Source organism: Pezoporus wallicus, unplaced genomic scaffold (assembly GCF_028554395.1).
Source record: "Pezoporus wallicus isolate ANWC-B61680 ecotype Strahan unplaced genomic scaffold, APGP_CSIRO_Pwel_v1 contig_13850, whole genome shotgun sequence".
Classification (NCBI taxonomy): domain Eukaryota; kingdom Metazoa; phylum Chordata; class Aves; order Psittaciformes; family Psittacidae; genus Pezoporus; species Pezoporus wallicus.
Window position 1 is genome coordinate 1,106,019 of NW_026635243.1, and position 23,185 is coordinate 1,129,203.

Below are 23,185 nucleotides of genomic sequence, written 5' to 3' on the forward strand. Positions count from 1 at the left end.
GCCTAAAGCTGAGGTTATTTTTCCGCTTCCTTCTGCCATTGAAGCCCCTCCAGGCACTGCAGGGAGGGGTAAAAGCATCCCGGGAAAGCTGCAGGGAGGAGACCGGCCCCGTGTGTGCACTAAGGGCTCTGAGGGCAGGAGCCTGCCCCTGTGTACCCTCACAGGAGCCTCTCTTTCCCTCCCACAGCATCTGTACCAGCCTGGGACTGGAGCCCCGGAGTGCGCTGGGCAGTGCTGCAGGGATCCGGAGCCAGGACCCCCAGATGCACCCAGGTTGGGGTCTGTCCTCCCTGCACCTCCGTCCCCCTTTCCCTCCCTGGGCTGCCCTATCCCCAGCACTGGGGCCTCATTGCCCCACAAGCACCAGGGAAAACTCACCTTGCTGCTGAGCAGCAGCACCTCTGCTCTGAGCCCTGCCCTCCTCACGCTGGCCCTGGGCAAAGGGATCTGCACCCCACTCACATTTAAGCCCTGAGATGCTCTTCAGTGAGGTTATGGGTAGCCACATCCCTGGCAGGGTTCAAGGCCAGGTTGGACACAGGGGCTTGGAGCAAGCTGCTCCAGTGGAAGGGGTCCCTGCCGTGGCTGGGGTTGGAACTGGATGAGCTTTAAGGTCCCTTCCAACACATTCTGGGATTCTGTGACCCTCAGGGCTGGGAATGAGGGCCCGGACACATCAGTGTTCATAAAATCACCACGGGGTCCCAGCTTCAGATGCAGGGAGTCAGCAGGAAGGGAAGCATCCCGCAGGCGGATGTGTCCAAGGGCATCCTGGGGGATGCAAGGAGCAGGGAGCAGAGAGCAGATGGCGATCGATAGGTGTAACTGCAGAGCACGGGCAGCAGCGCCCGGCTGCTGCATCTCCATTGTGAAAATAAATGAGGGATTGATTTTCCAGGCAGTTGGGATCGCATGGATCTCTCCTGCTGTGACAAGCAGAGCTCAGGCATGACCAGCACGGATGCTCTGCCACCTCCATGCGCTGCTGTGTGCTGAGAGGAGGAGGTGATTGAAGACTCAGGCACCCTGGAATGGGGCAGAGCAGGTCAGGGGGTCCCAGGCTCCTGCTGACATCCCAGGGGACAGGCTCCATGCGGGGAGCCAGGCAAGGCTGGGAACAGCCTTGGTGTCGATGTTCACCAGCATCAGCCGCATCCCAGACCGCGGTGAGCAGCGCTTTTCTGCTCACAAGGCTCTGCCTTTCTTGTACCATCTTATCTTCAAGCTTCTATTCCTAAGTCATATCTGACTTCATTATGGTAATTAAGATTGACGTTAATACGAGATTAAAATGTGAAATTAATACTAGCTGTGAAACTTATCTGGATTTTTAGTGTGCTTATTGATTTTCTTCACTGTTAATCAAAGGTCTGAGGTAACTGCCATTGAACACGGTGCTAATTAGAGCAATGCCCACTAAAGTGACTCCGGAGACGTGTCTCTTTGTTGCCTTTGAATACCCCAGGTTTGTGACCACATAAACATCTCCAGAGCTGCTGCTGCCTGCCCTGCTTACCCAGAGCCACCATCCTGCCTGCGCCTGCCAGCAGCGCTCTCTGCATGGTGATGGTGCACGGTGATGGTGCATGGTGAAGCACAGTGATTCACAATGATTCACAGTGATGATGATTGGTGATACATGGTGATGATGCACAACAATGCACAGTGATGCAGGTGATGATGCATGGTGATGATGCACAACAATGCACATTGATGCAGGTAATGATGCATGGTGATGCACAGTGATGCATGACCATGCAAGGTGCTGAAGGAGCCAGGGGCTGGAGGGGTCTCCTGGCTGCGAGTCCCAGCTGGTGTTTCAGGGGGAACCCGGGGAACACCAAAGCTGCTGATTCCGCCACTGCTGACATTGCTGTTGTTTCCTGGGCTAAAATTCCACAGACCATTAGGCCTCAGCACTGGCTGCGGGAGGAAAATTACTCAGATCACCCTGTTATGCACCAGCTATGTGGAATATATCCCTCAGTGCATCCTGCAGTGCATCCCGTGGCGCATCCCTCAATGCGTCCTGCAGTGCATCCCACGGTGCATCCTGCAGTGCATCCCTCAGTGCGTCCCACGGTGCATCCTGCAGCGCATCCCTCGGTGCATCCTGCAGTGCATCCCATGGTGCATCCTGCAGTGCATCCCACGGTGCATCCTGCAGTGCATCCCTCGGTGCATCCTGCAATGCATCCCACGGTGCATCCTGCAGTGCATCCCTCGATGCATCCCACCTCATCCCAGCTTGCCCAAGTCCCCCACCAAGCAGTGTTGTCCCCAGCAGCCACTGAGTACCTACAGGCCCAGGAGCTGTGGAGACTCAGGAGAAACACCCCAGGATCCCCACTGGCCCTCAGTGGAGCAGCAACAACTGCAGGTGGTTGGGTGCTGGGAGGAATGTCCTGGCTTTTGGGGTGCTGCAGTGGGACCTGGGCCTGACTGGCAGATAAGCTGAGGCTTGAGCTTAACCCTCTCCATCACCATCCACTCTGGCCACTTCGTGGGTATGTCTGCGTTACAAACACAGCACTTGTTCTGTCTCTCCTGGCTGTTACCATGGTGCTGGTGTTATTATCTGGTTATCTGCGGAGTTTACTACAATGCAGATGAACACAATCAAAACCGCTCAAGGAAAACTGCCAAATGAGAGACAACTTTAATCTTGAATAATGGCAGGTCAGGAAGGGAGGCGGGGAGGGGGGCCCGGAGCAGCCTGCGCTCGCTCTGCCACAGACAGCTTTGCTAGAGCAAATTAAACCTGCGAGCAGGCAAATCCCATTTTGTGCGTGAAGTGACAGCGCTGGGTAATGCCCTGCACCTCTCGGTGCCTTCTCTCCCTCTCTTATTGTGTCCTTCTCTCGCTTGCTGCCCAACAGCTCCCAGCTGGCTGCAGGCAGGAGCGACACAGGGAATGCAAATGGCCTGGCTGTGCAGAGCCTGCACTGTGCTCCTCAGCCCCGGCTGCAGCGACATCAGTGCAGGAACTCGGCACAACCCGGCAGGGAAAGCACAGCAGGATCAGTGCCGTGTTTGGACAGTTTCTTGACTTGATGTGTTCTGCGTGGTGGCATTTGTAGTGATACCAGTAGGTGATTATTGTTGCTGAATCAATGTAATTGCTCTCTCAAAGGTAGCAGGGACTTCTCCTCAACAAACTGGCTACTTGAGGGAAAGGCTGGCCTTGGTCTTGTGGTGTTGGACACTGCTGTGCTCTGTGGCAGTGCTCTGGCTGTTTGACTTGACAGGCAGAGTGGCCGGGAGGACCAGGCAGCTCTCACAGGGAGGTGATGTACAGTTAATGCAAATCACAGGGTAGGATTTGGGATTTAGAGACAACAAAGCCTCTATTTCTGTTATCAAAGTCCTTGCAATCACCTGTGTGCTCATGGTGTGCTCATGGTACCTGGGCAGTTCACAGAATGCAGCCCCCCCAGGATGGCTTCACTGGCGGCAGCAGCAGGACCAGACGTTGGTGGATCCACAGCCCAAAGGGGGGGGGGGGGGGGGGGGGGGGGCACAGGGCCTGTATCAGCCCCCCCCACAGCACCACTGCCCTATTCACAGCCTGCTTTTGGGGAGCAGGAGGGGAGGAAAAGGGGGTAAGGGTGGGCTTGGGCTGTTGAGAGGGGCTTGGGATGCTGAAGGGGGTTTGGGATGATGGGGGGGGGTGTGGGATGATGAGGTGGCTGGGGGACAAGGGGCAGTGAGATGACTCAGAGGCTTGGCAGGGGTCTGCAGTGGGGAGCACACCCGGGCTGGGGGCTCCTGGAGTCGGGGGAGAAGGGGGAGGGACAGAGGAAGCCCCGGGGAGCCGCGGGACCGCGGGAGCTGTGGGGCTGGGGAGAAGCGAGGGGGGAGGAACCGGGGGAGCCGCGGGCGGGGCCGGAGCAAACGGCGCTGCGCGGGGCCGGGGCTGCCGCCGGCGCCCTCCCCCGCCGCTCGCTCCGTTCCGTTCGCTCCGCTCCTCTCCGCCCTCCGCCGCGCTCGCTCCCCCGCGCCGGCCCCGGCGGCAGCGCCCGCCCCCGGCCCGGCCCCGCTCGGCTCGGCTGGGCTCAGCTCGCAGCAGCGCGGAGGCTCCGCCGCAGCCGCCGCACGATGCCGGGGCCCCGCGGGCTCTGCCTGCTCGCCCTGCTGCTGGGCAGCCCCGCGGCCCCGCGGCCAGGTAAGCGGGGCGGAGCGGGCCGGGGGTGCGGCGCGGAGCGGGGGTACCGGGGCACGGCTGCCGGGGCCCTGCGCCTGCCGGCGGGGGGGGCGGTGGAGGAGATGCCGCGGGGAGCGGGGAGGGGGGAGTCTGCCCGGGCAGGCGGCCCGGGAGGACCCGGCTGTGCCGCCCCCGGCCGGGGACCCCCGTTTCTGCTGCTCCCCGGGCCGGGATGAAACTTCTGGCATCGGCGAGAGAGCGCGGCACCGGCAGCGGCACCGGTAACGGCAGCGGGGCCCGGCGGGACAGCGGCGCTCAGCACCCCGGGGCGGACAGCTCCCGCCGCCGGGGCCGCGTCCTACCGGGAGCCGGGCGCCAACGGGAGCTGCGCCGGACCCACCGCCTCCATCCCGCAGGGAAAGCAGCCCGGTGTTCCCAGCCACTGCCGTGGGCAGCGGTGGTGTTCCCGTCCCCACCGGCTGGGCACGCAGGGGGTGGCTGTGGGGTGGTGTTTACCCAGGGGCTGCGTGTTCATTCCACGTGTTCCACGTCTCCACGCAGATCCGCTCCCTCTCCCACTGCCGTGGTGACAGACCTAAGAATAGGCTCCGGGACCCGCTTGCCGGTGACTTGACAAAGTCGTTGTAAACTCGCGTGGGGCTTAGAGATCGCTTCAGCCGGAGCCTGCGCCAGGGGGGAGGCTGCGGGGATGAGGCGGTGGCATTCGGGGCGCTGCTCACCAGCGCGGACTGCTGAGAGGCAGGCGGAGGGGCCAGCGCTGCGGTCGGTGTGCGGGGCCGGGAGGCTCGTCCTCACGCCCAGCGCCGGCCCTGTGGGTTTAGCAAAGATCAGCAGCTCCTGGTGTCGGGAGCACTGCATCGCGCCGCCTGCCCGGCTTCGCCTTCTGTCCTCATGTTCAGATTGCATTAAAAGACTTTGACTTCTTGGTCTTAAACCAAGACAGGGATTGTATTACAGAATCCATCCTTCCTTCTGGGCAACAAACCAAAAATGGGCGCAGATTACAGCATTTTCTCTCTCACCTGCATGGGTTTGTGCTCTCTGCATGGACGTGCACATACGCAAGAAGGAATCAGATCTGAAGTCTGTGCACAGTTGCTTCCACCCTGTTCTGGCACTGGAACAAACAGAAAGACCACAGATTTCTCCAGGGTGTTACACAAACGCTCTTGTCCAGGCTGTTGGGGAGCTGCTGTGGGAGATGTGTGTGTGCTGCTGCGGTCCCCATGCTGCTGGGAGGGGGTGAGGTTTCAAGGGACCCTAAACAGACCCACTGAGGGTTGGACCCCTCAGGTGTGCAGCAGCCCTGTGGGCAGGAGAGCAGCCCTGGTCCCAAGCACCCTCTGGGAGCATCAGCAGGCAGCCCAGCTCATCCGGTGCAGGATCTGGCCCTTACAGCAAGCGTGATCTGTCATAAATCTCAGGGTAGGAGAACACGGTGTGCTGGACTCCCCTTCCTTTGGCAGAGGGAGCTGATGAATAGCTGACCCTTTGCAAGGTTTGGTGAATTATTGCTGTGAAAGCCCAAGTGCCTGCACACGCAGCCCTAGGGCTCGAGGGGTGATGCGGCTCCCCCCATGCCCAGGAGGGGATTGTTGGTCTGTTTACGGGAGGTCACAAACAGTCCTGGCTTAGGAAACCCTGCTGCTCCCAAACGGTGACGGGCAGCAGGAGCAGCCGCTGCAGAGCTGGCTCGTTGTGCTCCCTCTGCCTGCTCTTTCTCTTCGTGCTTCCAAGAAGCAACTAATTTCACATGACTTGCACCCATCAGTTGCTGGGCTGGTGGCTTCTTGGTGCTTTGCACTCGTGGAGCCATGTAGCTCAAGAGAGAGGAGGTGCGAAAGCCTCTCCTCCGGCATCCACTCTTACCCACCCACCGGTGCGGTGGCAGCGGAGGCACATCCCTTCCCGAGGACTCGTGCCAGGAGGCTCCGGGCAGCAGCGTGAGGAGCTCGGTGTCAGCAGTGTGTGAATGCAGCGTGCGGCCATGGGCTGTGCGGGCAGGACGCGGCCAGGCTGGCAGCTGCGGGCAGAGGAGGGGCAGCAGCGCTGCAGGAGTGCAGCCCGGGGGTGCTGAGCATCACATTGTGTTCCTCTGTACCCCCATCGTCAGCGCACCCCTCCGGTGCCTTCGTGGCGTCCGGGCACCTCCAGGCTGGTTGCCCCAGGGGGGTAGCAGCCGCTGAGCTGCTCCTGGCTTTGTGGTGAGCACAGCCCCGCGGGGGTATTGTCCAGAGAATATCGTCCATCGGGAAGGAAAAGGGAGCGTGAGCTCCGCGTTCGTGCAACAAGTGAGCGGTGAGCGCCGGTGCAGCCGGTGTCAGTGCCAGCACTGAGATAACATCAGAGCCAGGCTGCTGAGAGCGGGGGGATTTGTCTGCTGGGGAGCTATCAGAGGCCATAGGGAGCTTCTCCCCTTCCTTCTCTCCTCCTTGGCAGAAAGAGCGGGGAAAGCCTGGAACAGAAGCAAATGGAATTAGTATCTCTCAGCCCTCTGCTTCTCCTGTGTTTTTCCCGTTATGGATCGATAAAGATGCTATTTAAAGTGGATGGTGCCACAGATGTTTCCCTCTATACATTTTTAACTTCTCTGTCAGTGAGGAATGTGATGGAAGGATCCAGGGCTGGAGAGGGAGGCTGCAGACCAAAGAAGCTGAATGTGCTCACTTTGGCATACAAAATGCCACACGGAGGTCTTGTAAAAGCAAACCACATAAAAAGGGAAGCGTGGAACATGTTGGTTTATAATCCAACCCCTGTAGAGCTAAGATTCTTCTGGCTTCAGAACTTGATAGAGAGGAAGTCCAGCTGAGGCGGTGTGCACAGTATGTGTCAGGGCATCACTGGGGGGGATTTGAGGGCTGCTGTGAGTGACATGTCCTTCCAGGGCTGCTCCTATGGGTATTCAGGGTTAGAGCCCAGCCCTGTGACCCTTTGTTATCCCATTTTGTACAAACACATTTAGTTTTGTTCAGTGGAATAGGCTCTGTGCGATTAAATAATGCACAGCTTTTGATCTGGACTACAAGCACCCAGCAATCAGTGCATTTCACATCCTCTGCCATTGCAACGAGCACAGCCAGTCCCAGTGGGCTTTGGGGGGCTGGAGGGGGAAGAAATGACCAACCTTCTGTGAGCAATCCAGAAGTTATTTACTTGATGTGGGTTTTGTCAACTGCTTGAAAGTGGTTCCTGAACAGCAAAACACGCTCCGAGGAAATCCTGTTACAAAACGCAGGCTATATTTTAATTAGCATAGCATGCAGTTACATGGCTGGGACTGGAGCCTGCCACTAAATGCATCTTTCGGGAGCTGAGATAGATGTCTATAGAAAATACAGCGTGAGCACTGGCTTTCCAATTTTCCAGTCCATCAGGATGGATTTACACTCCTGTCAGGGGATGGGATGGCTGAACTCGGTACTGAGCACGCTCTGGCTCTGTCAGCCCTCGCCTTGCCAGGCATGGGGAGCTCAGGGGGTTGTGTCCCTGCTTCTATGCAAGGGACCCTTCAGCTCTATAGGGGGATCACCACCAAATGGGCAGGGGGTGCTGGACCCCCAACAAGCACCCAGCACCCTGAGAATTGCCCAGCACCCAGGGTGATCAGTAGAGCATCACCAGGGTGAACCCCACTGGTATCAAACCTGGTGCATGAGGCAGGCCCTGGGGATGCTGGTGATACCCACTGCTGGCCAAGGCTTAGCCTACCAGTGGTGCCTCTGGGATAACACGTTTAAAAAGGGGGAAAAACCCTGTGCAACTGCAGTGGGAGAGAGGAGTGAGGATGTGTGAGAGGAACAGCCCTGCAGAGCCCGGAGTGATTCCTACAGCAACTGCACCATGGGGAAGATGAAGGAGGGCAATAATGAACTTACGATACTTGCAGCAACCTCCTTGTCACTCAGCGTGGTTATCTCTCAGGCTTCATCCATAAGGACTTCAGAAATCAGAGGATGTCCATGGAGCTGGAGGAGCTGATCGGGGCCTGCGGTGGAAGAGGCAAAGCTAGGAAACAGCTGGAGGAACGGAGACTCGTTTTTCATACCTGAGAGTGAAGTGTTGTGGATCCCCATGGATGGGGATGGGCTTGATAAGCAAATGCAAATACTGCTTGTCTTCGACTTGGATCTATGACTGGGGTCCCTATGGCAGGGGGGATGCTTAGCAGTTGTGGCTGGTGCCTGCATCACAGCCCTGGGACCCTGGAGCACAGGGATGCAGGTGATGGGCAAGGAGCTGCCAGGGACTTTGAGCCCCGGGGGCTGCAGCGGGCGCAGACGGGGAGCATTCCTTCTCTTTCCAGAAGACACTATTTCTGGCCCAGCGTCTTTCTTAGATGACATGGATGTGGAATAACAAACCCTTTGAAGCGTGCTGCTGCGCGTTAGCACCATGCCACTCAAGCTGCTGCGCTTGCACTGATCTGTAGAAGCAGGGATCCAGCTGAGTGGCTCGGAGCCCGCAGGGCAGCACACGGTGTAGACCTGATATGACCCCATGTCTTCCTCCATGGTGTCCTCCCAGACTGATTGGACTGGGTAAGGGGTGCAGGAAGATAAAGGGCATTGGCACCTCAGGACAGATGGCTGCAGCAGGAATCATTGAATGCCAGACTGGTTTATGTTGGAAGGGACCTTAAAGCTCATCGAGCTCCAGCCCCTGCCATGGGCAGGGACACCTTCCACTAGAGCAGCTTGCTCCAAGCCCCATCCAACCTGGCCTTGAGCACTGCCAGGGATGACACAAGGAAACTTTACGTAACCAAAAGCCAAACTCCTGGCAGCAGGGAGGGAACGTATGAGCAGCCCGGCCACCAAACCCGGCTCTGGAGGTGCGATTCCAAATGCAAAGCTTCAGTCTGGAAAGGAAAATCTGGTGCCAAAAGCAAAGGCATCCAAAAACTCAAGCGCGACAGAAGGAGTATCTGTGGGGCTGATCCTGGAGCAGCATCATCTGCTCAGCAGAAAGGATTTGCCCGTCTGTCCGTCTCGCTGTCATCCATGCTTGTGTGGTATGTGCCAGTGCAGGGAAAGGACACCAAACATGGCCCCCAGGGCTGCTGGTGGGGGCTTCGGTGACGTGCTGCAGCCCATCAGCAAGGGAACGACTGCAGGGACATGGCACTGCTGTGGAGAGCTGGGGCAGGGCAGGCAGGAGCAGGCAGGCACCCGTGGGAGCAGGTCTGGTGCTGGTCCCCTCAGGCAGGGATGGAGAGAGGATGGCGGAGTCCCTCATGAGGTGCTGTGGCAGTTGCTGTTGGGCTCGGTGCAGTTCTGCAATCAAAGCAACAAACTGATGAAGATATTAAATTGGTTTGAGCACATCCAGGCACTAATGAAACAGGAATAATGCGGGGGGGGGGAGTGAGGGAATGTTCTGGAAACTGGTCAATTCGGGAGGATTTCAGAGCTAGTTGCAACGGCTGGAAATATTTAAAATTCAAGGGAGATTCTCCATCTGACTTTTTAGGGTGGATTAATGGAGCGTGTCAACATTTTGTGGTTGAGATCCTTCATCTCGGGCAGATTGGTGGCTGGGGGACAATATGGGAGGACATCACTTGTGATGCTCCCTCCACCACAGCCCCGCAGCTCTTCCCTGCAATGGGGCTGTGTGATGCCACACAGCCACAGGGCTTGCGTCTTCCGGTCATGATTTAAATGCAATTTCAGTAAAACATCAGCTGTTCCTCGCAGCCCTAAACTTCCATTTGCAGAGATCCCATGTCCCTGCACTGGAAGGCTGCTGTTGCATGAGCCCTGACAGCCTCCCAGTGCTCCCAGCACACCAGCAGCATCCCTGCCACAGAAAGGAGCTCTGCAGATGCAGCTTGCAGACCTTGGACACATCAACAGTGCTTTCTCCCACTGCACAGGGTACAGACAAGGGAAGAATTTAAAACAAGGGAGGTAGATGATGCTAATGACATTAAAGACGTGATCCAAGCACTGTTAGCACCATGTGCCAGCCCCAAGAGCATCCTTAGGGACATCAGACTGTTCCCAACACCATCACAGTCAGCTCTGGTGCAGAGGGGACAGATCCTGGGGCAATGTCCCCAAAGCAGCCACTCACCTGCAAAGCCCCCTCCCCCCCCCCCCCAAGCCCCAGCACCCCAAGCCATGGAAAATCCACTTTCCAGAGCGCACAGCCCCATCAGGCACCTCGGTTCCCTTCACCCCTTATCATCCATCCAGGTTGCTTGTGCATACGTTTCCAAATCACTGCTGGGCACTGTATTTACATAAATACATGAGGCAACGTGGTCTAAAAGCCGGTGAGCTCTGAATGGTGTGTTAGGTCTGGGAAAGAGGATTTTATCAGTTTACTGAGAGTACAAATCAACAGAGCGGAATTTACAAACCCATCAAGAAGGGAGGTGACAGTTCGGAATTAATCCTCTGCCTGAGGCACACAATGTACCTCCACAAACACCTCCCAGCATAAATAGAGTTGAGAAATAGCGAAGGAAAATGTAACTTCTGATGCCTTTGTAGGCTGCCAGTGGAACGGCGGCAGCATCCTCGGGGAGATGAATGGAGCTAATGTCATTGGAAAGGTGCTGCTGCCTCCTGCTTTATTTTTAGCCAGGACTCAGTCCCCAGCCTGCATTGAAATATTTCAATTTGCCTTTGTTCCAGAATTCCCCCCAAAAGAAAACTTCCTGGATAATCTCTCCCTTAGTCACTCCTTAAAGTAAAATAATTCAGTGTAGTTTCTCTGCACACAGTCACACTGATGGGAGCAGCACCCAAGCCAGTGTGATCCGCACTCCATGCCCCAGGCTGCTGGGAGGCTGCTGGTACCCACAGCCCATGCCTTGGGCCAGTGGGATGCTGCTGATACCCACGGTCTATGCCTCAGGCTGGCGGGATGCTCCTGGTACCCACTGTCCTCAGGGGAGCTGAGCGTTCTGGCATTTGTTGTGCCATGCTGCTGCTCCTTGCACAAGGGGAGAGCACAGGTTTTACCTCCAAGCCCAGTGCAGCATCCTGAAGGCACAAAGGCTCCTCTCCTCCTGGACCATTCAGAGCAGCACAGGATGCTGCAGCCAGGACCAACATGAGGAGCAGGGGCTGCTCTCCCATCAGGGCGCTGGAGCTGACACTCCGTGAAACCGGGGAGGCAATTTCGAGTGAAAGCAAACTTCTCAAGCTATCTAATCAAAAAAATATAAAGGCTTCTTTTCAGCTTTTGTTTCCAGCACGCAGAGGAGCCCATGCCTGCCAGCAGTGAAATGGCTGTCTTTGTTGTGTAGATGACTGTGAAGGACACAGGCAGCACTCCCATTTCGGAATGCATTGAGGCTTTCTTGGAATTCATTATGAAAGGTATGGAGGGAAGGGTGCAGCCGAACCAGAGCCCTTGCAGCTGCAGCCTGGTGTGACCCAGGAGGATGAGCCTGTTCCCCACATCTCTCCGGTTTTTCCATTGCAAAACGTCTTTACAACATCTAAATCCAAAAGCATTTTCCATTCCTGTAGCTGGGGCTTATCTGGAGTCTGCACTGGAAGGCAGGAGGCACCACCAGGGAGCTGGCAGCTTGCTCTCCAGCACTGCTACAGCTGCATCCCAGATGGAAGCAACCACATCTCCTTGCTGAGACATCTGACACGGCCTGAACGTGCTGCTGGACACCAGCATCTGCCCCCCATCTTCTACAGCTTTTGCTGCTCTTGCATATACAGAAACACGTGCAGGGTGGTGGGCAGAGGGTGGTGCTGGCTGCTGGGGAGCAGCAGATGGTGAAACACAATGGGAGATGCTCCATGGTGGGACATGCCCAGCTCTGCCGGCGGGATGCAGCGCAGGGTGATTGGGACTCTGAACTGCTCCTGGGAACGTTGTCACCCAGCCGCACAAATGGAATTGAGTCACATTGAATAACGTCTCCTGGAGTGACTCAGATGATCCGAGCAGGATTCCACGGGCCAGGCCTGTGGTTTTTCACATTTCTACTCCACATGCATCAAACGGGCCTCTTAAATAATACAGCACCGCATCTTTGATCAAAACAAGAAGCCTGAAGGAACAGCAAAGCAACAGCCTGATGAAAGTCAGGTTGGACAGGGCTTGGAGCAACCTGCTCTAATGGAACTTGTCCCTGCCCTGGCAGGGGTTGGAGCTGGATGAGCTTTGAGGTCCCTTCAATCCAAACCATTCCAGGACTCTATGAAAGCCCGGACAATGAGGCCAAAGTTGGAGTCAGTTCTGAAGAAGGCATTCAGATTTGAGAGTTTCCTTCCCAGCACCATTCCCAGCTACACACCAGAGCATTCCCAAACAGAAAATACATGCTACAAGATCATCTTGAACCTGCTGCCACTCTCCCTGCTCTGATGCTTCCATGCTACTGCATTTCTCCCAAGCAAACGGGCCAGCTTGGAGCAGGACCATCCCCATGCAGGGACAGCCCAGGCCCCCTTTGTCAGTGGCTGGTCCTTCCCTGCGTGTGAAGGATGCAGTCCTCATGAACAGATTTGTTCCTCAGATGTGCCTGCTTTAATCATCCCACACTGCTCTCAAAGCTGCATTAAAGTTACAGTGACCCTGTAGGAGCATAAACAATAGCAGCAGCAGCCAGCAGACTCTCTCGGAGCTGGATGACACATGGAGCTATGATTTGCCAGTTCCTTACCTGCTGGGAAGAACAGAATCAAGCGCTTCGCCACCACATCTCCCAGTCAGCAGCTTGTGTCAAAAATAACATCGCCAGGAAACAGGCACCAGCAGCACCACATGTGTGTTTACAAGGATACGCGAGGAACATCTGATAAAGCCTCCTCTCCACACGCCAATGCAAATATCAAAGCTCTTCTGCAGAGACCACTGCTCAGCATGGCATCACCAGCACCCTGAGACAGGGCTCACACTGGAGACAAGCCTCAAGGCTGGTATTTAAGGGTTTTCTCATTCAGCTCAATGCAGCTGTGATTAATGAACAGAACAGGCAATCAGTTACACGTGCCCCATCCCCGGCAGTGTTCCAGGCCAGGCTGGACACAGGGGCTTGGAGCAAGCTGCTCTAGTGGAAGGGGTCCCTGCCCATAGCAGGGGTTGGAACCAGATCAGCTTTAAGGTCCCTTCCAACACAACCCAGGCAGGAATTCAGCTCTGTCAAGGCTTTAACTTTCCCAACCTGATCCTCTTTGCACGTTTACAACCTACTTTTAGCGTCCTGCTTCTCTCTTTTGGGGGGAATTTGGGGGTTTGCTGAGCACTGGCAGCGGCACTGGGAGCAGAGGAGCAGGCACCCCACACCTCATCCCCACCATCACTGCCTGAGCAGCCCTTGTGTGCTCTCAACAAAGAGTCTGTCGTCTTTGTTCCCAATGTACTTGCACCCTCACAAAGACTATCATTATCCTTTCTGATGTAATTAAGATCAATCAAATGGAATAATGGAGCGGAGGTCAAGGAAGGCTCTTACTTCCTTGGGAAACAAGGGGCTGCTTTCGTCAGAACTACCAGGGAGCAGCTTAATTGTTCTAAATCCCAGGAATTACAAATGTGCCTTGTAATTGTGCGTCCTCCTGCACTGGAGGGAGGAGGGACCCCTGAGAGGCACTGCTGGGGAGCCCTGCAGAGAGCTCTGGCACTGCACACCCTGCTATGGCGCTGCTGCCATGGAGCAGCATGGCTAAACTGGCTTCTGTCAGGGTCTGACGGGCCATGGCACCCATCCTGCGCTGGTTGGGAACCCTCTGCCCTGTGCCTGCCCAGCCGGTGCTGTATGGGTGCACATGGAGGGATGCGGAGGTGGCTGGAGCCAGGAGGGGACCAGGCAGGGCTGGGGGCTGTGCTGCTGCTGCTCCTTATGCAGGACCGTGCTTCCCTCCTGCCACCCTGACGGCTAATGAGAATATATTTGCTATCTGTATTAATTAAAGCAAAGAGCAGCAGCTCGTTCTTAGGCTGTCCATGGGTTATCATCACCCAGCACGGCACAGTGCAGAAATGGAATTAGTTCTGCCAGGACATCTTTAAAACACAAATCACTGATCACTGATACAGCTGGCAATTAATTACACAGAACCAGCAGCGCTGGAAGCAGGGCGAGGACTGAGGAGCAGCAGCCCAGCAGGGATGGAGCCAGGGTGAGCTGGGTGAGCAGGGCAGGGTGCCAGCCCCGAGCTGCTGCTCTGCCAACAGAGACTGACCCTGGTTTTAGTGAGGAAAAGTTAAAACTGGGTCCAGCCCTGGGCCAACAGCACGAGAGGGACGTGGAGCTGCTGGAGTGAGTCCAAAGGAGTCCATGGGGATGCTGTGAGGGCTGGAGCAGCTCTGCTCTGGAGCCAGGCTGAGAGAGCTGGGCTGGGGCAGCCTGGAGAAGAGAAGGCTCCTGAAGGGGAGACCTGAGAGCAGCTCCAGTGCCTGAAGGGGCTGCAGGAAAGCTGGAGAGGGGCTTGGGACAAGGGATGTAGGGACAGAACAAGGGGAATGGCTTTAACCTGCCAGGGGGGAGACTGAGCTGAGCTCTTAGGCAGAAGCTCTTCCCTGGGAGGGTGCTGAGGCGCTGGCACAGGGTGCCCAGAGAAGCTGTGGCTGCCCCATCCCTGGCAGTGCTCAAGGCCAGGTTGGACACAGGGGCTTGGAGCAAGCTGCTCCAGTGGAAGGGGTCCCTGCCCGTGGCAGGGGTTGGAGCTGGGTGAGCTTTAAGGTCCCTTCAACCCAAACCAGGCTGGCACAGAACAAAAAGAATTGAAAATCAAATTCCATATTTCCTCAGCCAAATCCTGGCTGCAAACGGCCCCATTTCAGGAATGGTGCTGGTGCGTCCCGCAGCACAGAGCTGGGCAGTGGGCTGTGTGGGACACAGGGAGCTGCTGCACTGCCAAATCCCAACTCGTTTTGACATAATGAGGATCCGGCAGCTCCAGTGCAGTTGATTCCTTTCCGTAGAAGGAAAACACGAAGCAGTGGAGGAGGTGATGGGCTGACAAACCGCATCACATCGCGTGGCCGTGCCCTGGGTGGTTACACCGTGCTTGTGAGCAGAGCGCATCCTGTCCCAGGGGTCGGGCAGGGGCGGTGCAGAGCGGCAGCCGGTGCGGGAACCGGGAGCTCCGGGCTTTGCCCTCGTTACTCCCAGCCTCCGTGGCAGTGTGCCCCTAATCAATGGAGCCCAATAACTGCGATCACCACAAACATCAGTAACCCAGCACTTCCCCTGCCTCCCCGACGGCTGGCAGCGGGGCTGCGCACAATCTGTCAGGACTCATTAGGCGCCGGAGCTACATCATTCCAGAGGAGTTTGTTCCTCAGGGGTCTGTTCAAGGGCACTGCACGAGGGCACAAAGGGCAGAGGAAGCATTGCTTGGGAATGCTGCAGTCACCAGTGGGACGTCCCCCTGCCTGGCCTGCCAGACCCATGGAGCAGGCAGAGCTGGGACCCCACCGTGCCCCTGGGGAAGCTGAAAGGGGCCGTGCTGGGGGTGCAGGGATGAAAGCGCAGCCTGGGGTGCAAGAAATCCACATCCCTGTCCCGCTTCCCTTGTCCCGAGCGTCTCCAGCTCCGCCACCTATCCCCACGCATGGTGTGATCACTGGGTGCTGCATCCTGCGGTGGGAAAAGCTCAGGTCGTTCACAGGGAGAGCAGCAAATCCATGTAGCACAGTGCCAGTGTTCACCCCCATTGCTCTGAGGCACCCCGCACCCCAGGAAGGCAGCCAGGACCTGGTGGGCTTCAAATCCCCCTGGGCATCTTTTGGGGTACTCCAAATAAAACCAAACCGGGCTTTTTGGGGTACCCCTCGTAGAACCCAGGGCAGGAGGGAGGCCACAGGCAGCAAACAGACCCCAAGGAGACTGCTGGTACCTGCTCATTGCTCAGGAGCCTGGACCAGAGCCGCGCTGTGATTCCTGTTACATCTTGTGAAGGAAACACAAAGCACTGCCAAGCACATTCAGCACAAGGCAGCTCGGCTCTAACCCAGGCCTTGCAGTCAATGCAGAAGCTGGGCCACAAGCTCAGGCAGGGCAGTGATGCTGCAGCACGAGCACGGGGCTGTTCCGGACACCTGGATCTCTAATGCCATGTAGTCATCCTCTATTTCCAGTTCTGCAGTGGAAATCAAACCAAACTAAGGCATGAATACGCTTCAGACAGGTAGAACACAGGGGAAGGTTTTGAAGAGTCAGATAGTCCATAGATGTGACTGCCTGGAAGTGAGAGCATGAATGATTTATAGCCAGAGAAATAGTCATCTATTGTAATTGAACTAAACTTTGGCCAGATGTTTTATGGCTGCACAGCTTGTAATTGTTTCCCAGCTGGCCCCAGACACAGGGTGTTTCAGCTGAATCCAGTGGATGTTCCCTTCCAGGGCTCCTGCATCCCTGTCAGACTCCCGCATCCCCTCCATCCCTCCAGCCAGGACAGGAGCTGTCAGGAGCCCTGTGGCACAGAGCAGAGCACAAGCTGCATTCCACAGAGCTGACCTGCTCCCAAGGAGTTAACTGCAGCACTCGCTGCTCAAGATCTGCTGTGCTGCGTCTTAACAGTGATGGGAGATTAATTATCTTACTCTCAGATAGCTGCCTGGAATGGGCTTTCTGCAGCTAAATATACTCCCTTTTTAGGAACCCATTTCATTTTATACCCTGATATAGACAACTAGGCTGGATGATTGGTTGAGAAAGATGGAGCTTCTCTTCCCCCGGTGCAATTTGTATCCTGAAAAGCTGCCAAAATACTCCATTTCCTCCTGCCGGGGGACCCTGAGGAAGAAGCATCCCCATCATGGAGCCCAGGAGAGCCACAGGATCCACTTGCCTTCATTCCTCCTTCCTTGTGATGAAGCCCTCCAGAGCAGGGGCACGGCAGCAGAGGTTGGGATGGAGCAGGAGCATAGCAGGTCTCCCCTGCCCTGGGGTGTCCGTGTTTGGTGCTGGCTGGATCCAGGCTGGGGATGCATCAGAGGTCTGGCATCAGGCAGTTACCAGGAAGACTGGAAAACTCCACAGGAAACTTTCTATTGGCACCTCAGCAAGGCTCAGCTTTCCAAAAAAATGAGTTACTTCTCAAAGCCACCCCGTTAATTCACTTCAGACAGGCCCATCTGCCCATGACAAAGCACAGACCAGGGCTTGCTTATATTAGATACTGTAAAAAGCTGCAGTGAACTCAAATCCCCACCTGCATCAAAGCACCGCGCTCTCTAATGGCTTTACTCCCCTGCTCTGTGGTCCCCACGAGCCCTGGTGTCCCTGTGGGGATATCAGTGGAAAGAATCACCCCGTCAGCTGGGGAGGCAGCAGCCATGGGGCCGGGCAGCAGCCATGGGGCCGGGCAGCAGCCATGGGGCCGGGCAGCAGCCATGGGGCCGGGCAGCAGCCATGGGGCCGGGCAGCAGCCATGGGGCCGGGCAGCAGCCAACAGGTCCTATCACTTCCACACAGTGACTCTCTCGATTCCTCCATAATTGGATCAGCCTCTTTAAGTCCTCTTCCTCATTAGCTGCTGCTTGCAACCCTTTGGGCTCATGCCCAGGGATGTGTTGGGGTGGGACGGCTGCCAGGTGCTGGTGCTCAGGGCACATGGGGACACAGGGACCTGCTCCAGAGCATCACTACATCCCCCCAAGGCTGCAGGTGCCCACATGGAGCTGGTGTGGCCAGAACAAATGCCCGAGAGCCCGAGCCTCATTGATTGCAGCTCCACGAAGCAGCACAGGGGAGGAAAATCCATTTTCCTCGGAGCTCGGAGAAGTGTGCAATTTCCAGGCATGTGTCAGGCCGCTGTGGATCGTTAGAGCAGTTATGAGCTCCTCTGGAGCATGGCGGGGAGAGGTTTGCAAGTTTAATTCCCATATTCCTGGCAGCGTCCTTGCTCCCGAGTGAGGAGTCGGGCACAGGCGAAATGGATTTGCCACTAAAAGGGGTTTTGAAAAGAGCTTTGACTTCTCAGAACAGTGTTGACAAGAAGCTCCCATGACCCATCAGTGAGCACTGGGAGCCCAGAACCCCCCCGTGTGCTGGGCTGCACCCCCAGCACGTGAGCAGCAGGGCAGGGAGGGGATCCTGCCCCTCTGCTGCGTCCTGGGGAGACCTGAGAGCAGCTCCAGTGCCTAAAGGGGCTGCAGGAAAGCTGGAGAGGGGCTTGGGACAAGGGATGGAGGGACAGGCCAAGGGGAACGGCTTTAACCTGCCAGAGGGGAGACTGAGCTGAGCTCTTAGGCAGAAGCTCTTCCCTGTGAGGGTGCTGAGGAGCTGGCACAGGGTGCCCAGAGAGGCTGTGGCTGCCCCATCCCTGGCAGGTGGATGTCACCCTCGAGCTGGATGAGCTTTAAGGTCCCTTCAATCCAAAGCAATCTGGGATTCTGCGAGTATTGCCCCTGTCTGCAAGCACAGGAGTGCTGGCCAGGAGGAGAGCCTGGTCCTCGCTGGGCACAGCTCCTCAGGCCGGGCACCACTGCCAGCATCCATGCCCATACATGAGCTGTTTCCATGGCAACCTTATTTGAGCAGTGCTAGTGACACAAGATGTAGATTTTAAAATGAAATATTCAGACCACAGTCCTGGGAGCATAAATAAACCCCTGCACACGGCCAATTCAACAGCATTTTAAAGCAGCTCAGCAGCTCCCCCGAGCCGCAGGAGCCTCTGTGGCGTTAGGAGATGCACGAAAGGGAAGGCAAAGCCCCTGACCCCATCCTGCCCTGGAGTCCCAGCACCCAGCTGGGTCCCCAGCCTCGGCACAGGGCAGGATGGAACCATAGCAGAGATGCCAATTGCAACCATGCTGAAGATGCAGCACTTGGGGCTGCACAGGAGGGATGTACAGGTACCAGGAACAGGAGGCAGGGACCTGCAGCTCAGGTCCTGCAGCTCCTTGACCTCTGCTGCACTTTCCTCCTGAGCATCTCACTTCTTCTGAATTATCTGCCTATTAATCACACTTTGGTCCAGCTGAGGTGAGGACAGGCTGCCCAGCTCCATCCACTGCTGCGCCCCATGCACCCCAGCGTGTATCAAGAGCTGCCTGCTTTGCACAAGCCCTGGAATCACTGCAGAGCACTCTTACTGCCCTTGAAGATGTGATATCCACATCTTCCCAGTGAGCAGGGCCAAGCACTGGGACCTTGGGGCTCTCTTCACCCCCAGGCTGTCACCCCCTGTCCCCCAGCAGGACCTGGGGACCAGCACTGCTCTTGCAGCCCTTGCACCATGCACCATAGAACGCTCTCCTAGTCCCTGCGACTCCAATAAGAACATCTGTACAAACCCATCCACAAGCCTTCCGCTCCAGCCTCACCAGTGCTGGTGGCACAAAGCAGGAGAGCAGCTCAGTGCAATGGGCAGATACTGCCCTGGCTGTGCTTATCTGCGCTCCCAGGGGCTGCCTCACTGATGACCAGATTGCTGCTATTCTGCGTGCCCATAGGCTGAGCTGCCAGGGAAACTGCTCCAGCAAAACTTTCTTTTACCAGTGGAAAAGCTTGATCTGCTGAGATGGCATCCACAGGGAAGAGCAGGTTTCCACCCCCCTGTTTGGAGCCAGGCAGCCGTCGAGGCTGCACCGGTCTGTTTTGACATTTGGGAATGGAAAAATTTTGATTCAGGTTTTGCTGCGCTTCAAGATTTAAGGCAGAAATGGTTTAAAACCTGAAACCAACCCAAAGCATTTCCAATCCATCACATGCGTGTTTTGACGAGCCCAACCTGCTTTCTTCCCCATCCTTGTTTTACCCCAAACCCTCTGCGTTTTCCTCCCCAGCAGTGCAATCTGCACGGGTTGTGATGGAGGTCCACATGGGACAGAGCTCCTGGGAGAGCTGCTGCCCCTTCCCACCCTGCAGCCCTCCTCCAACACAGGAGTGAATCAGAAACCAGCCTCGACACCCCTCTTTTATCCCGGATCAGGATCAGCCCCATATGAACCCACAGAAGGAAGCCTTGGATTCAATATTATCAGGTTGCGCCTTCCTGAGCTGCCACAGTGAGCAGAGGGTGGATAGAGGGCAGATAGAGGGCAGGAGCATTGCATGCCCCTACCTGGAGCTCTCCTGACCGGGCACTGCTGCTGTGCCACAGGCTTCCAGGAGATAAGGGAAGTCTCTACCTCGGGGAAGACAGAATTGGCCTAATGGAAGTGGCTGCAGCATCCCAACAGCCTGGGCTGCAGCAGAGGCTGCTGGGCCCCATTGTTAGCTGCAGAATCGGTGCAGCTGCAGCAATGGCTTTGGTGAGCGGCTGCAATGTGCAGAGCCCTGGTGCAGGGGGGAGATGAGGCCAGCTCCTCAGGACTCATCCAGCTCCATCCCATTACCAGACCTGCCCAGACTCAGCATTTCACTCACCCGAGCCCAGGAATGGATGGAGCCTCTGCTCAAAGCACATCCCTCACTGAACCAGCAGCACACAGAGGCTGTTGTGCTCATTATGGCCATTGATTGCCCCATTTCACCTGCCAATGGGGATGACACAAGGCAGAGATGGACCATCTGTGGGGGTTCATTGCTCTGCTCAGGCCCCTCTCCTCGCTCCCTGCTGTGCCATCCATCTCACCCTTCCCAGGGCCTCGATCAATGCAGGGAATGCAGGGAATGCAGTAAAAAATGGAGCTATCCCTGCAAATGAATCAAGGCAGCATCCTTCTAAAGGAAAGCCTACTGCCTATCCCCAGATGGCTTGCAGGGGTAGCTCTGCCTGCAGACAGCACCCCTGGGCAGGGGCTTCCATACCAAGGCAGCACCATGTGCCATTCCCAGGCACCCACCCCATACAGCCCCTCCTGACCTCACAGCTGGACAAGGGCTCATGGTCCTCAGGGTCATCGCTGGGTCCAGGCGCTGCAGTGCATCCCTGCTGCCAGCACATCCTCATGGCAGTGCCCAGGTGGGCACAGGGTCTAGCACATAGCACAGCTCCTCGGCACCATCCCCTGGCTTTGGGAAAGTCTCCCAGCTCCTGCAGAGCAGACTGAGCTGCAACCTTGCCCATGGGAAACCCAATGGACAAGCCGAGCTTATCTACCTGGGCCTGGCTTTATTGCAGAGTGGGGCCAGCTGCTCCCATAGCCCCTTAAAGGGGACTTGTTCCTTATAGCAAGGGTTTTGGGATGCAGTGGCTGTGGTGCTGGGGGGGTCGGGATCAGTCCCAGCTCACAGTGAGGGTTCAGGCGAGATGTCTGTGGCAGAAGCAGCTCCAGGCAGGATTAACCAGTCCCAGCACAGCTTCAATCCTCCTAAGCCCATGACACAGCAGAGCACAGGGGCTGAACACCACCATTAATAGCATCTCTATAAGCTTCTCAGGGCTTCTGCTATAATCAGATCACTGAAACCTTCCGGACAGTGACTACTGAGCTCGAGCAATCAAGCCACCGTCCTCGGGCAGCCGGGAACGTGCACGGCAGCGATAGCATCGCTGTTAGTAATGGGAACCTGGCGATACAGCTACTCACGGTTTAGCTCTTTCAGGAGCACAGCAGCAAAATGAGCGTGTTATGATTATTTCATCATCCTTTTATCAAGCATTTGCAGTTCCCTAATGCCTCTAAGCCCCTCTGGCTGCGATACCGGCAGCAATCAGATTTGCCCTGCTCTCTCCAGCCTCGGCACCTCTGGAGCAGCACAAGTTGCTGGGATGCAGTCCTGTCTCCCCAGCTGGGAAGGGGGTGCCCCGGGCACCGGTTCTTATAGGGGTGGAGATCTGGGGATTGGGAATTCATGGGCAGGTGGATCCCTGCACCACGGGGCCCAGTGCTGAGCCTCTCATGGAAGTGATGTGGTTGCGCAGCGTCACCCACGGAAGGGATGTGGGGACTTGGTGTGCTCCGGGGCTGTTCATGGCAAATTCCAGGCCACAACCTGAAATCTGCCCCTGTGTGCTCACAGATCATGGGAAACAAACTAGTATGATGATCAGAATTTACTCAGATTTAATTCTGAATAGCAGGAACACAAACTTCTTCCAAAGAGCAAGAGAAAACTATCCTGGATGGCAGAAAGAAAAGGCTGTTTGCACCTGACAAAGTATTGTCAGAAGAAGCAGGTGTTCTTTGTGTGGGCAGGAGGACTGCAAGGACTGGTGAGCTGGTTAGTTTTTCTCACTCCGACGGCAAGTTCCAAAGTGCCGTTCGTGTTCATATCTGGATATTTAAGGATGCTTTTGGTGCCAGGGCCCCTCCGTGGGCAGCTGTCGGCGCTGCAAGGTGGCTGGTGCCCTGCTCAGTGCTGCCCCCCGCGCTGCCCCTGCGGGCCCTGCCATCGCCCTGTCCCCATGGATCGGGGCTGCGCTCCCGCTGGGAGCCCGGCAGCAGCCGCCCGCTCCCACCCGCACCCTGCAGAGGAGCGAGCGCTTCCGACGGCGCTAAGTATAAAGCGTGGGGGAGTGCGAGCTGGTTGGAGGTGTCCTCCCCGAGCTGAGCTTCCTTCCGCGCTGTTTGCACGCCGGTATCCAGGCAGATCCCAGAATAGACCTGAAGAGGAGCTGTCATTTCCTATTAAGGTCACTTGTGCTCCACACCATCCCGGACGTTTCTGTCCTGTCCTGCAGGAGCAGCCGCTCGTGCCAATGCCGGGGCGCAGAGCTCGGTGCCCAGTGCTGTGCCCAGGGGCCGTGGAGGCTTTCATGGGTTTAGAGGAGCCTTTCCAGCCCCAAACCGCCTGCAGAGTGCTCCTGATCGTGATACAAGATAAACCCCTTGGACATCTTGATAGCATTCACTTCCTCCAGAGCTGGTTTAGCAGATGAGAGCAAGGTCAGACGTGACCCATAGTCCTTGGAGGTGCTCTTTGCATTCATATCAGTATGGAAAGCATCTTACCAAAGCCCACCCTTATCCTAACGCCATTATGGAACCTCCCTTAAGGATGAGAATACTTGGTTCTGCTTCTCCCGCTCTCTGCTTTCCCTAAAGCCCTGCTCACCTGGGGATGCTATGGGCAGGGGAATCCACCTCTGAGGTCAGTGACAGCCCCGTCATGGGCTCTGCATGCCCGTGGAGGGGCCCATGAGGCAGCACGGAGGCACCAGGGGTGGCATCAGGGATGGCAGCACCCGGATGCAG

The 23,185-nt window shown here is 56.6% G+C and overlaps 1 protein-coding gene across 2 annotated transcripts in view; it reads left to right on the forward strand.

The window, feature by feature from the left end:
- Positions 1-4,067: 4,067 nt before the first annotated feature.
- The window catches only part of SEZ6L (seizure related 6 homolog like), a 35,391-nt gene continuing 16,273 nt past the window's right edge, over positions 4,068-23,185 (forward strand). For both annotated transcript variants that reach the window (XM_057413261.1, XM_057413268.1), the window contains exon 1: positions 4,068-4,165. In XM_057413261.1, the coding sequence (XP_057269244.1) occupies positions 4,099-4,165 (67 nt within the window). In that variant the 5' untranslated portion in view covers positions 4,068-4,098. The remainder of the gene's footprint in view (positions 4,166-23,185) is intronic.